This window comes from Cyprinus carpio, chromosome A19 (genome assembly GCF_018340385.1).
Source record: "Cyprinus carpio isolate SPL01 chromosome A19, ASM1834038v1, whole genome shotgun sequence".
NCBI lineage: Eukaryota > Metazoa > Chordata > Actinopteri > Cypriniformes > Cyprinidae > Cyprinus > Cyprinus carpio.
The window spans coordinates 1,205,637-1,221,515 of record NC_056590.1 but is presented as its reverse complement, the minus strand read 5'-3'; the positions used below and the strand labels follow the sequence as shown (position 1 = coordinate 1,221,515).

At 38.5% G+C, this 15,879-nt stretch overlaps 2 protein-coding genes across 4 annotated transcripts in view; both read left to right on the top strand.

The window, feature by feature from the left end:
* The first annotated feature begins 653 nt into the window (after positions 1-653).
* On the top strand, positions 654-5,819 carry LOC109046778 (CCN family member 2-like). Its single transcript, XM_019064581.2, has 5 exons — positions 654-809; positions 1,778-1,994; positions 2,147-2,410; positions 2,669-2,880; positions 4,178-5,819. The coding sequence occupies exons 1-5, from the start codon at positions 753-755 to the stop codon at positions 4,481-4,483; spliced, it is 1,056 nt and encodes a 351-aa protein (XP_018920126.1). The 5' UTR covers positions 654-752; the 3' UTR covers positions 4,484-5,819.
* A 6,098-nt stretch (positions 5,820-11,917) lies between these two features.
* The window catches only part of LOC109092047 (protein 4.1-like), a 69,700-nt gene continuing 65,738 nt past the window's right edge, over positions 11,918-15,879 (top strand). For 2 of the 3 annotated variants that reach the window (XM_042776005.1, XM_042776013.1), the window contains exon 1: positions 12,577-12,604. In XM_042776005.1, the coding sequence (XP_042631939.1) occupies positions 12,592-12,604 (13 nt within the window). In that variant the 5' untranslated portion in view covers positions 12,577-12,591. Of the gene's footprint in view, positions 11,985-12,576; positions 12,605-15,879 lie in introns of those variants that run through there. The other variant, XM_042776014.1, reaches the window with a different exon arrangement.

Genomic DNA, 15,879 nt, shown 5'->3' with positions numbered 1-15,879 from the left:
ACAGAATCTCAGGAGATTGACATGCTTCAGGAAATAGCTGCAAGGAGGGAAAAATAAACAATTTCATTCTACCACGTTTCTTTCTCTGTACCTGACAGACGGATTTCATGAGCTTGTTTTGGATTTCCAATAAACTCAACTTCACACTGTCCTCTTTGTAATTTAGTCTCAACAAAAATTTAATTGCGGGCTGTGTCATATCCTCTGCCGTGCAGGCCTGTCTAGCATGACATCATGTGGTGGAAAATAATTTTGTATCAAAACAGTCTGTGTATATCAGTTTCAAAACATGGAAGCATGCATGCATAGTTTTACACAGAACCTGTATGACATCTAAACATTGTTGCATTTCAACAGTATTTGATGAACATTCTAATCTATGATCTGCCAAAGCATCCTGAACCGTCCCGATTGACTGGCCCACATTAATATTCAGATAAACAGCAGTCCAGACATTTTCCCCCCATGTGCACACTCTGGAATCTGTAGTGATTAATTGAAAAGCTGGTCGAAAGCATCTCTTGAGTTTTCAAACATTATGGGAAACCATCTGGAATTGAAATATTTTCACCCCTCTGGGGCGTGTGGCATAGCTTGACTCTGGTGGGCTACACCCCATTCTGACAGTATTTAAAGAGGGGCTCTCTGCTCTCCACTCCACTACAATCCTGCAGTCTGACAGCGATCACAGACACCAGAGAACCAAAACAAACCCGTGGAGTGTGTGCTTCTGTAGGGAACTCTTGGAGGAAATGGCTGGAACAGTAATCATCAGATCATGCATCATTCTCTGCTTGCTTATAAATACGGTGAGGGAACACAACAATGATATATTCAAAGTAAATGAAGCTCTATTGCTACTAGCACTGTGCAGAATTTACATAAATTAGTTGATTTGATTATGTAGATTAATGATGTATTATTTTACGATCATTTGAAATGACATAACATAAATAGTAATTAAATAATCTATTTTACGATCATTTGAAATGACATAACATAAATAGTAATTAAATAAGTCACAAGTGTAGTTTTAGGTAATTGGTCTAATTAGGTTTAATTAAGTGCATTCTAAGTTTCCCATAAAAATGTTTAATGTGAAGATTATATGTCACTATACTGGTTTGTGCTTGCATGTAATTTTGTGATGGTGAGAACAGTGCTAAGACTCCAGTCTACCATCTGAATGAATGTATTTACATAATGTAATATATAAACCTAATATTTATGTATAATATAAGTTGCATTTAATAAATATGTCTAATTTATCATTATTCTTTTACTTTTATATTTTCTGTGTACACTGTAAAAATGATTTTTCTAAGTTAGAAATAAAACAAAGATTACTTGAGTAATTTTACAAGAAAATACTACTTTAGTTTTTCTACTTCTACTAAATAAATTCGCTGTTACTACTTGTTTGTGAAATTTACTAGCAATTTCTGAGTGAAAATTGTTTCAGTGTAGCAGGCACTCTTTTTTAAACCTTTCATATATTTCTACACCTTTCATTATTTCAAACATGTTTTATGTGCTGAAGTTATGCTAGAGTATTTTCAAAACATCACGATCCAAGTTACAACTGTAATGCATATTATCTCCCCCTTGTGGCCATCAAGAATATTGCATATGGACTGTCTGATCATAGCAATTGATTTGTCCCAGGCAGACAGAGACATTTCAGAATAATCTTGGGAGTTGATAAAATTATTATTACCACAGATTAATGAGAGAAAGCTTCTGTTGCAACCCTAACATTTTGTCATATTTTATGCAGGTGCTGTGTCAGGACTGCTCTCAGCCCTGTGACTGCCCAGCTGAGAGCCCTTTATGTCCTGTAGGCACCAGTCTAGTGCTGGACGGCTGCAGCTGCTGTAAGGTGTGCGCCCGACAGGCAGGAGAGCCCTGCTCTTTCCTGGAGCCATGTGACCATCATAAGGACCTGTATTGTGACTATGGTGTGCTGAGTGACACTGAGACAGGCATCTGCATGGGTGAGTATAATGTTGCATTTTGGAAAGTAAATGTTATGTGAAAAGGAGAGAATTCGAATGTTTATGCGTGTATTTCACTACACCTTTTGTCCACAAGTGGGAGTCTCTTAGTGTTGTCTTAAGTTGTCTTATGGCTGTTGCACGTGTTGCAGCTCAAGAGGGTCAGACGTGTGACCTTGGTGGTGTGATTTACCGCAGTGGTGAGACGTTTCAGCCCAGCTGCAAACATCAATGTGTCTGCATGAATGGGGAGATCGGCTGTGTACCAACATGTGCCAGCAACATACGGCTGCCCTCTCCAGACTGTCCCTACCCAAGACGTGTCCAGATCCCTGGCAAGTGCTGTGAGGAATGGGTGTGCGACCAGATCCCACAGGACGACACCTTCCAGTCAGCAATGGCTGGTAGGCCAATCGGCAAGTCAACTTTTCTTTCATGTTTTCTTTCACAGCTGGCCTTTTTGAAATCTCCCAATCTTCCAAAAGCACTCTCATTGGGCCTAAGAGAAAAGGGGACCACCTATAAATTCAATATGCTGAAATATGGTCCTAGACCAATATTGTCTTTTGCCATACCAAAGTCATTTTATTAGCCACACTGCATTACAATATTATAATATGCTTTCCAAGTTGTCATTGGTGCATGAATTTAACATGCACTTCCTCTTTTTTCAGCATATAGAGAACTGTTTGGTCCGCATGTCCAGCATGAGAGTGCAAGGGACAACTGCATCGTACAGACCACTGATTGGAGTGAATGCTCCGCAACCTGTGGCATGGGGATGTCCTCTCGTGTAACCAACGACAATGAGCAATGCCAGCTGGAACGGCAGAGCCGCATGTGCATGATCCGCCCCTGCAATGCAGAGCTGGAAAAGGACATCAAGGTAAGAGAGCACTAAGTTAAACCAAACATATACTGGCCTTGTTCTGCTCTGGCTCGCTAACAGACTGTGTGACGTAAATTTCATCTTGAGCACTGATACTGTAATTTGAGCACTTAAAAACAAAAGGTCACCAGGATTGGGAACCACTGACCACATTCCTGGAGGACCACCAACACTGCACATTTTGCATGTCTCCTTAATCAAACACACCTGATTCAGGTCACCTTCTCATTAGTAGAAACTCACAGACTTGTAATGGGTGTGTCAGACAAAGGAGACATGCAAAATGTGCAGTGTTGGTGGTCCTCCAGGAATGTGGTTGAGAACCACTGTGCGTAAATTTCATCTTGAGCACTGATACTGTAATTTGAGCACTTAAAAACAAAAGGTCCTCTATGTAGTGTGCGTACACACAATGCGTGGGTTATGGAACATGGAAAATTAAGTATATCCTGGACTTAAGGCAAAAAAAGTACAGCGCCCTGAAGATGGCATGCGAAAAAACAACCTTGTTTTAATTGAATTCAGTCAAGTCGTAGTTTTTAACCCATTGAATTTGAGTGGGAGACGTTTATTGTCTTTTTTATCTTAATTTTATTTAGTTACTTATTATTATTATTTTTATTATCTTTTATGTTACACATGACATGGATTTGTTTATAAAATTTCAAGTCCAAGTCCGAGTCTACCCTAATCTGTCCAAGTCCAATTTCATTTCAAACTGCAGTCTGAGTTGTAGTTCCCCGACTCTAAACTACACTAAACTGTCACCATGTTTATAGCTATTTAATGGCACAGACTTTTGAAAGTAAAGCCGAAGGTTTACCTCCCATGTCCGTGTTTTGTACCGACTCACAGAGAGTTTGCGTGATATAAATCTGATATCCTAACACACCATCTGCATGCAGCCTGCACAGACAACAGCATATATGCAAGTGATTTCAGATCTTGAAAAGAAAGAGCCACTAGATCAGGGTTGTCCAATCCTGTTTCTGTAGGGCCACTGTCCCTGGAGTAGTTGGTGATAGTCACCATTTTCACAAATACACATTTTTGTAGTTTACACTGAGACGATAATGGTATCGTTTTTTAAAAACTTGCACTTTAAAACCAGTTTTCAAAAGTTTGCATTTTTAGACCACCAAAAAGGCATTTTCATGTAAAGGAACAGCCAAAACATATAACATGTTTTCCATTGTTAGTTGAAAGTGGTGTTTAGTTTGTTTTTGGCCTTTTTTTTCATTAAACCCATCAAAAAAACGTCAAATATTAATAGCTCACCTCTTTCCCTTTATAGAGAGGGAAGAAGTGTGTGCGGACCCCAAAGAGCCAGCGCGGGATGCGTTTCGAACTGTCCGGATGCCAGAGCGTCAGGCTGTATAAGCCGAAGTTCTGCGGGGTGTGTACAGATGGCCGCTGCTGCACGCCTCACACCACCGTCACGGCCGAGGTGGAGTTCCGCTGTCCCGAGGGAGACTCCTTCAGGAAGAAGATGATGTTCATTAAGACCTGCTCCTGTCATCACCATTGCCCCCGTGAGAACGACATATTCCTCGCCTCAAACTCACGGAGAATGATTGGGGACTATGATAATGACATGTGAGGAGCTGTCCAGTGTAACACACGCACACACACACACACACACACACTGATGATCAAGCACATGTGCACATGAGGCAGCTCCGTGTTTTACTGGACCTTGAAATTCTCACGACTCGTGAACAGAAAAAAAAAGAGAATGTTTGACATGAAGTGGCCATTGATAATGGCCCCGCAAACTTTTCTTCTCTTGTTTTGTATATTGTGAAGCTCTGAAGTCATCTGGCTGTTTGACTGGTTCTGCTATAGCAGACCTAAAGCACTGAGAACTTTGTGTTAATAGAATAGTTTACTCAGAAATTACATTTCTATTATCATTTACTCGACTGCATGTTGTTTCAAACTTATAAACGCTTTTTCTTTTGGAACATAAAAAGAGAGTTTTTGGAGAATCTTGACACAGGTCTTTTGCATACAATGAAAATTCATACCACATCTGTAAAGCTTATAAAAAGGAGCACAAAAAGCACCACAGAACCAAAACCGAACTATAGTCCATACCAGTGTTTCACTGTATTCCAGATTCTGATTTCATGCTATAATTTGTTATAAGGAACAAATTAAAATTTAAATCGATAACAATTTGTTCACTATACACTGTCATTGTACAAAAAAAGCTTAATGAAGATTCTTTAAAAATTCTCCTTTTGGCATGGTTTTGGAATAGTCTGAGGTTAAGCAATTACATATATTGATGATTTTTTTTTTTAAATGTATTCCTTTGGTTATTTTTGGGTAAACTATTCCTTTAATACATTGTGGACATGAAGTAGCCTACTTAATTAAATCAGTCATATAATGAGTTAATTTCAAGAACATTTTCCTCAATACAGGAATAGACTGAAATGACAATAATGTAATCATACATTTGATATGTATTTTTTCGTTTAAATTGTCAATTGGGTTATCATTATTTACGATTATTTTTACTTTACAACAAACAAGGTACAATATTTAACAACTGACCTTAATAATTTTGTATCTAACTGAACCCAATCTGACAAGTATGAAAATCACTAATGAGTCCCAAAGTATTTTGGGAAGAAAACACTTCAGCAAATGAGGCTCAGATAATGAGATACTGCCTATGTTGTTTACTGTTTATTTAATAGGAAATGAATGGAAAGGAATTGAACAATGATGAATACACCTTCTGTAAATACTTTAAGAAGACCGTGTACAGATTGTACTAATTTATGTAACTGTTGTTTAACTCTTAAATGTAGTTTCATATGTGTACTGTATTACTCTGTGTTCATTGTAATCACCTGGCAATGATACCAGCGAGTTATTTTCTGATGCACTTTTATTTTCCAATAAAGAAATTATATTTTTATATATATTCTGTGGATTATTGATTTTTAAAGTCACTTGATATGGCAACAATAAAAGGCAAATGTACATTTAATATGATTAATACATAAGGAACAATAGAGTTACAGGTCTAAAGAGGTAAAAGTGCTCGGATTGACCCTGTAATACCCAATTATATAATACGCTCACTATGAAAATACTATAAAACTGTCTTTTCTTTGTTCTTTGTTGTTGTAAATAAAAAAACTAACCTTAACGTGTTAAAATAATGGTAGTTAAATTAATAGTTGCAAATGAGATTTAAAATAAATATTTCTTGATTTTACTTGTTTTACTAATATTTTCACCTAAATAATCAAATCAGAAATTTGTTTTTGCACTGACAATTTTGAAGTTTACATTAGATAAAGAAGAATTAGCAGGAGTTCTAATCATTACTGTCTATATTTCATTCTGCATCTATAGTGTATTTTTAGAAAATATGTTAAGAAACAACAATTCTAATCAGGAAAATTTTGATTATTAGAGTACTGTTTTACTTTTTGATTTTGTATTAGAATTTGTTGTTATATATTTATTGAAAGGTTCATGTTATGTTGGAGCAATTAAATGTAATGCCTAAAGAATTTATATTTCTAATAAATAAAACGAAAATAAATAGAAAAAAATAGACAAAGAATAGAGAATGCTAGTGTTAAATACTCTTTCATTTTAAATAAAACAAATGGTTAAAACAGAAATAGAATAGAAAATGCAAATGTTAGAGGGTCAAGTCTTTTTTAATAAAAAAAACAAACAGATAAAATTAGAATTAACATTAGAATAGAGAGTGCTAGACTAAAGTGGCAAATGAAGATGAAAGATGTTTTCAGCTGTTTCTTGAAAATGATTAAAGGGGCGGTTGACTGTTTTTTCTAGGCTTGATTGTGTTCATGGGGTGCAGTCTAACGTGTTTATGCTTCGTAAAAAAAAAAAAAAAAAACACACATTATTTCTCACATAATTTACCTTTATTCCACACCGCTCTGTCCCTTCTCTGAGAAACGTGCTGACCATTTCCTGCTTTTATGAAGCCCCTCCATCAAAAATAGGCGATGCTCTCTGATTGGTTAGCTAGACCAGTGTGTTGTGATTGGCTAAACCGCCTCTAGCGCAAGTCTAAATCTTTTTCTGATTTTGTGGATGCTCTCTGTTTGGTTTGCTAGACCAGTGTGTTGTGATTGGATATCGCTTGATTGGTTAGCTAGACCAGTGTGTTGTGATTGGCTAAACCGCCTCTAGCGCAAGTCTAAATCTATCAGTTTGATCTAATGGTAGGACTATGTTTTTTGTTTGTTGTTGTCTCATACTTTTAGATACGCTGTTATTTGTAAATGCTACTGCTTATGTTAGCTTTTAATATATGGTTTTATCCTGATTAAAGCTTTAATACAGTATGGCAACTGCACGCGTGTCCATGTTTAATGCTTCTCATAGCTGTGTGAAAATAAGTGTATAATTTGAACAGTTCATTGTTGGAGCTGAGCTGAAGGGGGGGAGGGGAGAGAGAGAGAGAGAGAGAGAGAGATGCAGAGGGTGTGCAGAGCAGAGGGACGCAAGGAACAGTATTAAGAACTGCTGCTTTAGAACATTGATTGTGAAACTTAGAAGACAGAATCGCAATTCATTTATGAATAGATTTTTACGTGCAACTCTAGTTTTATCTTCCTCTTCTCTAAAGCAGTGCAGCATGGCCTCACCCCCTTTGCTGCCTTTTCCTGAGGGTGGGGTTTATCTGTGTTTGTTACGTCACAAACCCGGGAAGTAACTTGTAGGCCCTATAAGCCGTTTTTGTAAACTGCCAGAAATTTAAAAGTTTATATTTTCGTTTGCATTGAACTTTCAGCTTTGTAACTTTGCAGATATTGTTTATGTTCAAACAGGAACATTACAAACTAACTAATGTTAAAAAAGTGAAATCACAATCAACTACCCCTTTAAGGACTGCTTGGATTGAGTTGGGCAGGTCATTCCACCAGAAAGGAACAGTTAATGTAATCCGTGTAATCCAATGTAGTCTGTGAAAGTTTTATCATAGATAGAATGCAAAATGTTTTAATACAAGCATTTCATTTAAATGTAATTTATGCAATATTTCAGACCTTTAACCTACTTGGGAAAATCAACCCAAGGCAATAGATTAAAAGTAGCCCAATTCTGTGGAAAAAACAAGGAATTGACAACCCTACATTTAACAAGAGCTGCAGGAGTCAGATCTGATTAAAAACAGGTCTAGGAGTATAGACTGACAAGGCCATGCTGGAGTATTTGCTGCCTAACAGATCCTGAGCTCATTGACAAATATCTGATCTTGTAAGATGTGCTCCCGGTCTTTACACAGAGTGCCTGTGATCGCAAAATCGAAAGTCAAAGTGAATAGCGCAAACGCTCATTCGAAAGAGATTTAAATACTCTGCATATTGAGAACTGGTCCCTGATGCACCAAAATTATACAATATTATAATGTTTAAAGGAGTAGACGCGAAAATTGCAATGAAATTGCGAAAAAAACAAATGTTGTGGGAGCAGGCGGCAATGGTCAAAGATTTAGCGGGAGCGGGACTAAGAAAACAGCTGAATCCTGGACATTTTGTGCGATTAAGAAATCCCGGCCGGACGCATTTTCTAGGTCCAAAAAGAGATGTCTGTGGAAAAGAGTACGTATTGTCACCCTACATTTACACCTGTCCATCTTTTTAATTTAAAAATAAATAAATATATAAATCAATCTTGGTTATGTCACACTATGCTGCCGGAAGGAAGACAGAGCCGAGGATAATCAAAATAGTCTTTATTAATCCAACACAGGAGTAAATCCGACATGGAGAATAGGAAGAAGACACACGTATGGAAATCTTAGACAAAATTGAACAGAAAGGACTGGGGTTTATAAAGACAGGATAATGAGGGAACTAAGGAGACACACCTGGGAACTATTCAACAATCCATGGGAGACAGAAACTAGGTCACAGAAAACAAAAAAACAAAAAAAAAAACACACACACAGATAAGTTCATAGTTCTGACATTTCGCCCCCCTCCCGGAAGGTGCGTCCTCGCACAGTAGGCAACAACAGGAGGAGGCATGAGTGGGAACTTGGGAGGAGGCTCCGGTGGAGGACGGACCCCCGGGAGGGGGCCGGCAGAGAGAGACCACGGAGGGAGGAGACAGGGAGGAGACAATGGAGGGAGGAAACAGGAGGAGCTTGGAGCAGGAGGAGTCCAGCTGGACCCAGGTCACAGCCATAATGACGGCCCATGGTGGAGCCATCGATCCATCAGCTCCACCGGGCTCCCTCGTCCCTCTGGCTCCGCCTTGGTCAGGCGTCGACCAGCCATCGCCTCTGGACTCCTCTCCCCTGGCTGCGCCTAGTCGCTCTCTCCCACCAGCTCCCACCAGCTCCATTGGGCTCCTTCCTCCCGCCAGCTCCACCTTGGTCCTCAGTTGCTCTGGCTCCACCGCGGATCTCTGGATCTCCGCCTCGGTCGCCAGAGGCGAGGTGGAGCCACTGGGACTCTGGGCCGATGCGGAGTCCGGCCTCAGAGGCTGGAGGCGGAGGTGAGGGAGACTCTGACCATGGCGACGCTGGAGGATGGCAATCCCGCAGGCCTCACACCACATAGATGGTGGGCTGAGGGCGAGCAGAGGGTCTGCCAGACGACAGTGGTGGAGGAGGCAGGAACGGGTGGCAGGGCGGGCATATTGGAGGAGCGGCCACTGGAGGGCACATTCTAGGAGCAGGCACTGGAGGACACTTTCTAGGAGCAGGCACTGGAGGACACTTTCTAGGAGCAGGCACTGGTGGACACTTTCTAGGAGCAGGCACTGGAGAATAGGAAGCCCCCTCAGGGTTGGATGAGGAAACCAAGGACGAAGGGGTGCTGGACGGGACGAGCGGAGACGACAGAGAGAGGAGAAGGGGCAATTCAACCTCCAGTTCAGATTCCCAGTCTATAAGATCCTCCTCCTCATTTTGGCCCTTTTGGTGCTCCATACTCGGCTCACCCTCAGCCGGGATGCAGGAGGCAGAGCTCCACTCCGCACTCACACAGTCCGCGGCTCTCTCCCTTGCGATGGGCACTGCAGCAGGCTCTTGCACCTGGTCTAATGGGTTGGGCTCCATATCTGGGGTAATCCTCCACTCAGTCGCTCGGCATTGCTTTGGCTCATTGATCGTGGCAGTAATGGACTCGCCGTCATCAGTGGGCAATCTGTTTCTCGCCAGAATCCACTCAATGAAGGCAGCGAAATCTGCTCAAGGGCCATCTTCGGAGGATGGCGCTCTGCACGTGGGATTGAGGCTTGCGTCATAGAACGAGCAGAGCACGTTGTCCGGGTAGGTGGTAAAATGGGCGATAGCCAGAAACAGTCTGGTATGACCCTCAAGCGAATTTTCCCCCTGCTCCAGCAGGAGGAGGATGAAGTCAGGGCAAAGGAGGGGATCCATAGGGTACACAACGGAAATAAAAAGCAAAAACAAACAGAGGGTAGACACGCAATTTAAACTGTTAAGGTCGGGTCTTCTGTCACACTACGCTGCCGGAAGGAACACAGAGCCGAGGATAATCGAAATAGTCTTTATTAATCCATCACAGGAGTAAATCCGACATGGAGAATAGGAAGAAGACACATGAATGGAAATGGTAGACCTGACAAAACTGAACAGAAAGGACTGGGGTTTATAAAGACAGGATAATGAGGGAACTAAGGAGACACACCTGGGAACTAATCAACAATCCACGGGACACAGTAAATGGGTCAAAGGGAAAAAACACACACAGACAAGTCCATAGTTCTGATAGGTTACAGTAAGACAAAACTGAAGTGAATGGCGCCAGTTCGGCCAAAACATTGCTTATTGTGTCAAAAGTAAAGCTACACTAAACACAATAAAGTTATTTTTGTGGTAATGAATATAATGCTGCAAATAGCTTTACTTGCACTGAATGCAGAATATTCTTCAAAGGGAGAGTTTACCCAAAATTTTTAATTCTGTCATCATTTACTAATCATCATATTAATCCAAACACATGAAACTGAGATGGATGGTATGGATGTGCACTGATCAATGTACTTATGAATAAAAGATTAAATTAAATCCCCATATAAAGTGTGTCTCTTCAGAAGACTTAGATTAAACCATTTTATTCTTTTGAAAACTTTTACAAAGTTATTTATAGAACTATTTGAAGCTTTACATTTTTGGCCCTTCCAAGTGGTAGATGTGTTTATGAACGGTGAATTGGTGCCATCAAATCCAGAGTTCAAACAGCTGATAAAAATCAATAATCCACACGAATCCACTCAATCAGTTAACGTTAAAGTGAAAATCAGTGTTTTTGTAAGAAACAAATCTATTATGTTTTAACCTTTGCTTCCGGTCAAAATATGAATCCATAATCCATGCAACACTTCCTCTGGTAAAAAAAAAAAGTAAATAGATAATCGTTTGTTCTTTTCTGTTTACTGTTTTCACTTGTAAACAGTGATTGATCTGTGTATATTTCTCTCCTGATTCAGACAAGATGACTTTTTCACTGGAGAAAGCAATATCAGTCAGAGCACTTGTATTTTAGCCGGAAGCAAGTTTGAGGATAAAAAAAGCTTTTGGATTACTTACATTAGCCTACTTGTGGATTATTGTGATGTTTTTATCAGCTGTTTGGACTCTCATTCTGACGGCAGCCATTCACTGCAGAGGATCCATAGATGAGTGTTGTAATAATACAAATCTGTTCTTAAATTTTCATTTTTGTTTGAATTATTCCTTTAGTTGACATGACAGTTATTTCATAATGCAAAGAGAATGACTTCTGAATGAATAAAGGCTTCATTTCCATTATGCAAAATATAATTTTCTTTTGTGTGGGCAAGGTTTTGTGAGAATAGCCCTATGGTTCCCTTTCTGGAGTTTCCAAAATATCTTGATCAAGGGCTCAGTGGTAGTCCATATATTAACCCTGCTGAGCTTTGAACCTACAACCAGTTTCCAGATCCTTTACAACCACAAACACCCACACAGCAGATTTGAACATCAGAGAATCATCAGAGAGCTGTGACGCTCGCCTACGAAAGAGCACAGCGTCGACTCAAAAACAGTATTGGAAACCCACGGAACGGGGATAAAGGACAGCGCCTTTTCTTCGCCTCAGGTAAACACTTACTCTTTCTGGGTTCGCCATTTAAGCCGGCCGGTCAGAAGAGTGAAATATCCCTGACTCGCGTTATTTCGAGTACAGCAGAGGTGCGACTGGTTATTACTGAGGTATGCTGCTGATTGACAGATAATGTTGCTATAGTTACAGCAGTGACCGTTAAGAGCGGTTCGCGCCTTCAGCTGGATCAGCGCGCGCATAAGACCGATCCAAATAAAACACATTTAAGAAATTTCCAGCTGGATTTATTTGCGGAATCAGATAGAGATGAATATTCTGCTCATTGCTAGCATGGTTACTATTATTGCATTATTCTGTCGTGAGTTCTGTCATTTCGATGCGGTGCTGAATCGCTGTTGTCATTTTATGTTTTTATTTGGTAATGACCGACGATTTCGATTAGTTTCAGTCATGTAATGCAGATTTGAAGCATATGGGTCCGTTTCTATCCGTGTCAGCTGCTGTGAGTTATGTAATGCATATGCATTATCGTGGTGTTATTTATCGTACTGCAGAGAAATGAGCAATCTCTCGCACATCTCCCCCTCACTTAAATGTCGTGCGGATGTAAACATGTGCTCGAGTGGAGAAGAAGAACAGTTTCATGCAAATTAGCAGTATGTAGATTTTTGTTGTACTGCTGTTTTTAGACATTTGTGCATGATAGTCTCGTGTGTTCATTGTGAAAATCATTGTTTGAAGCATCTAAGTGAATAGAGTGGTGAGTATTCTTACATGACCTTGCAAGGTCATACGACTCCTAGATTATTGGAAAATTCATCTCCTTAATGGTGTGAATAGTGATAGCATTGTACAGACGTGGCTGAAACCATCACTTTGGCTCACCAACCCTTGAAAAATGGGTTAAAATCAAAACCCTGAAAAAACACACATTTTTTAAGGAACACGTGTACACTACAACAACTTTCGAAACTCCATAACCCTTTGAAACGTGTTACATCACAGAGTAGGAAAAATAAGGGAGAAGGGGAGAAGAAGGATGTACTAAATGCATTATTAATGACCAGAGAGTTTTGCTTTGCATGTGCTACTGCACAGCAAACAGCTCAGATCCAGTCAAATAGATACAAAGCACTAAGAAACAACACATTCAATATTCAGAGGGATGGATGTATAGATCATATGAACATATAATGTATTAAAGTGCAGGTATTAGGGTCTGGGCATACACTAACCTGGACGTTTATTACGCTCAAAGTAGAAATTATAATGGGGAAAAGCTCAGGTGGGCATTGTTTTATGAAGTGAAGAGTGGCTGGAAGCGTTGGTAAGTCTGTTTGGGTTATTTTTAGTTAGATATTTTAGTGTTACAGTGGTTTTTTAGTGTTAAGCTTGAGATCAACAATGTGCTTTAGTGTTTTTGATGTGTTGTTGTAGGTGTTGTCTGCTTTTTTTGATGTGCTCAATATGGGATGTCGGCATTGTTATTTATGAGTCCAATAATAGCCATGTCGTCTGCATATCTGAAGATTTCATTGAGCTGTGATGGGATGTGAAGTGGTTTGTCTGGAGAGAAAACCGCAGAGATTAATGTTTTAAAGCTGAATGCTGATTGTCATATTCACTGCTGTTCAGGGTTTGAAACTGTAATCATAAGCAGTTCTTTTCCCATCATTTAATGTCTTATATTTTACCATTTTTCATTTATATAGTTCAGCACGTAATGTAGTATATTAATTTATATTTAAGCTTAACAGATTAATACTTCTGTGAAAGTTTTAGTTCTTTGACTGAGAGGCCCTGAGAAGTTTTTGGACAACTAAGTCATGCATAAAAGCATATACACATCATTTCATTAGACCAAGAGGCATGCATTTACAAAATAAATGATAAAAATGTAATTAAATAAATGAATAAAACATTATATGAATTCAAAATTACTAAAATAATTAAAATAAAAGATTTTCTGCTTTTCTGTTTAACAATGAAAGTTCTGTCATAATTTTGTGATCCTTATTGTCCAAAATGGTATGACTTTATTTCTCCTGTGGAACACAAAATAAGATTTTTATGTTGGTAACCAAACAAGTTTGCTGACCATTGACTTTTATTGTAAATAAATAAATAAAATAATACAAACAGAGACATTTTAATATCTTTTTTTTTTTTTTCAAGAAAGCCATACAGATTTGGAATTAAATGAGTGTCAGTAAATGATGCATAATTTTCATTTTGGTATGAATTAATATGATTCCTTATACCTGTGGTTACTTTCCTAGTACACCTGTAATAAAAACAAAAAACAAACAAACAAAACAAAAATAAATAATTAAATACAAACCTCTTGACAAGGCTAAAATTTACATAAATTACTCTTAAAATCAGCATTTGAGTCATTTTTTAGGTTTTTGGTTTAGGTATTTAATGCAACGGCATTCATACATTTTAAGTGTTACTTTAGTATGAAAAAGAAGAAGCATACTTAGCATACAGTACCTTTAAAAACTAGTGATATTGAAATAATATATTTTAAATCAACATACTTGCAAACTCAGTGCAATGTTTTAAGACACTTAATTTCATGTTATTTACAATTAAATAAAAAAAATGCTATGTAGTTTAAATTCATGTTAAAAGCAATTAGTTGAACTTTAGCTGAAGAGTCCTTTTTTAACCCACTTAAGTAGGATTTAAGTTCATCTTTGTATGTAATTTCTTTATTCTAGATTGTCTGAAATGTGTACTGATGAATGTACTAAAGCATTCATGATAAAATTCAATACACTTTAATGTCATTTCTACTGAAACTTTTACATCATGTATTTAAATATTATATGTAAATACACATTTATAATGACAAAGTTGCAATTTAGTGTACATTTAGTGCAAGTAGAACTCTTACTTTGGCTATTTCCACGTAAAGTAAAAACTCAATGCCCCATAGACCACTGTATGTTTTTTTTTTTTTTTTCTCACAGCAAGGATTACCGTAGCTTTTTCATCCTGATGAATAATGTTTGTGGTGAATTCTTAATGTAATGGCATGCAAATACTCATTAAAAGATGAGAAGGGATATACAATTGTCCGTGTGTTTAAAGTCAGATGAAATAGCATTGTGTGAGGAGCAAAGTTTAAGTTGAGTTATTTTTCTCTAAAAACCTTCAACTTATGTCATCCATCCGCTTGATCAACTCATGTTCTTCACTATCTTTTGGAAATGGAATTCAGGGGAGCAAGAAAGGCAGTGGAGAGGAGCAGCGTCAGAATAATGAAACACGAGGCACCTGTCTTCAGCTTAATGGGGGTTTGGTTTAATTCTGGGCAACATTAAATATTGAACATTACTAGCAAGAGAAAGTATTTATAGAGAGCTAGCTCATATTTTCAGTTTCTCTTTTCTCTCTCCCATTTTTTCAATCTGCTGAGGTAGACAAGAACTATAAACGTTGACTGAGTTTAGAGTAGCACTTGGAAGGAACAGAAAAATCCCTCTTACATTTGTCCCTTTAGTACGATTGACCACACTTTAAATTGGCATATGATATTTAATGGTTTAGTGCAGTGATATTCGACTAGGGAGCAGAAGACTTCTAAGGGAGCCTCAAGATAACTTCTTGACCCAAGATGTCTAGTTCACCCAAAAATGAACATTTGCTGAAAATGTACTCAACCTCAGGCCCTCCCAGATGTACATGAGTTTGTTTATTAATCAGATTTGTATAAATGTAGCACTTCATCACTTGTTCACCAGTGGATCCTCTGCAGTGAATGGGTGCCGTCAGAATGAGCGTCCAAACAACTGATAAAAACATCAGAATAATTCACAAGTAATCCATACCAATCCGGTCCATCAGTTAATGTCTTGTGATGTGAAAAGCTGCATGTTTGTAAGAAACAAATCTAAAAAAACTTTTACATTTAAACCATTGC

Coding starts and splice junctions, on each gene's coding strand:
- LOC109046778 (XM_019064581.2), top strand. CDS start 753: ATGGCTGGAACAGTAATCATCAGATCATGCATCATTCTCTGCTTGCTT. Junction 1,995..2,146: donor TGAGACAGGCATCTGCATGG/GTGAGTATAATG, acceptor CACGTGTTGCAG/CTCAAGAGGGTCAGACGTGT. Junction 2,411..2,668: donor AATGGCTGGTAGGCCAATCG/GCAAGTCAACTT, acceptor CTCTTTTTTCAG/CATATAGAGAACTGTTTGGT.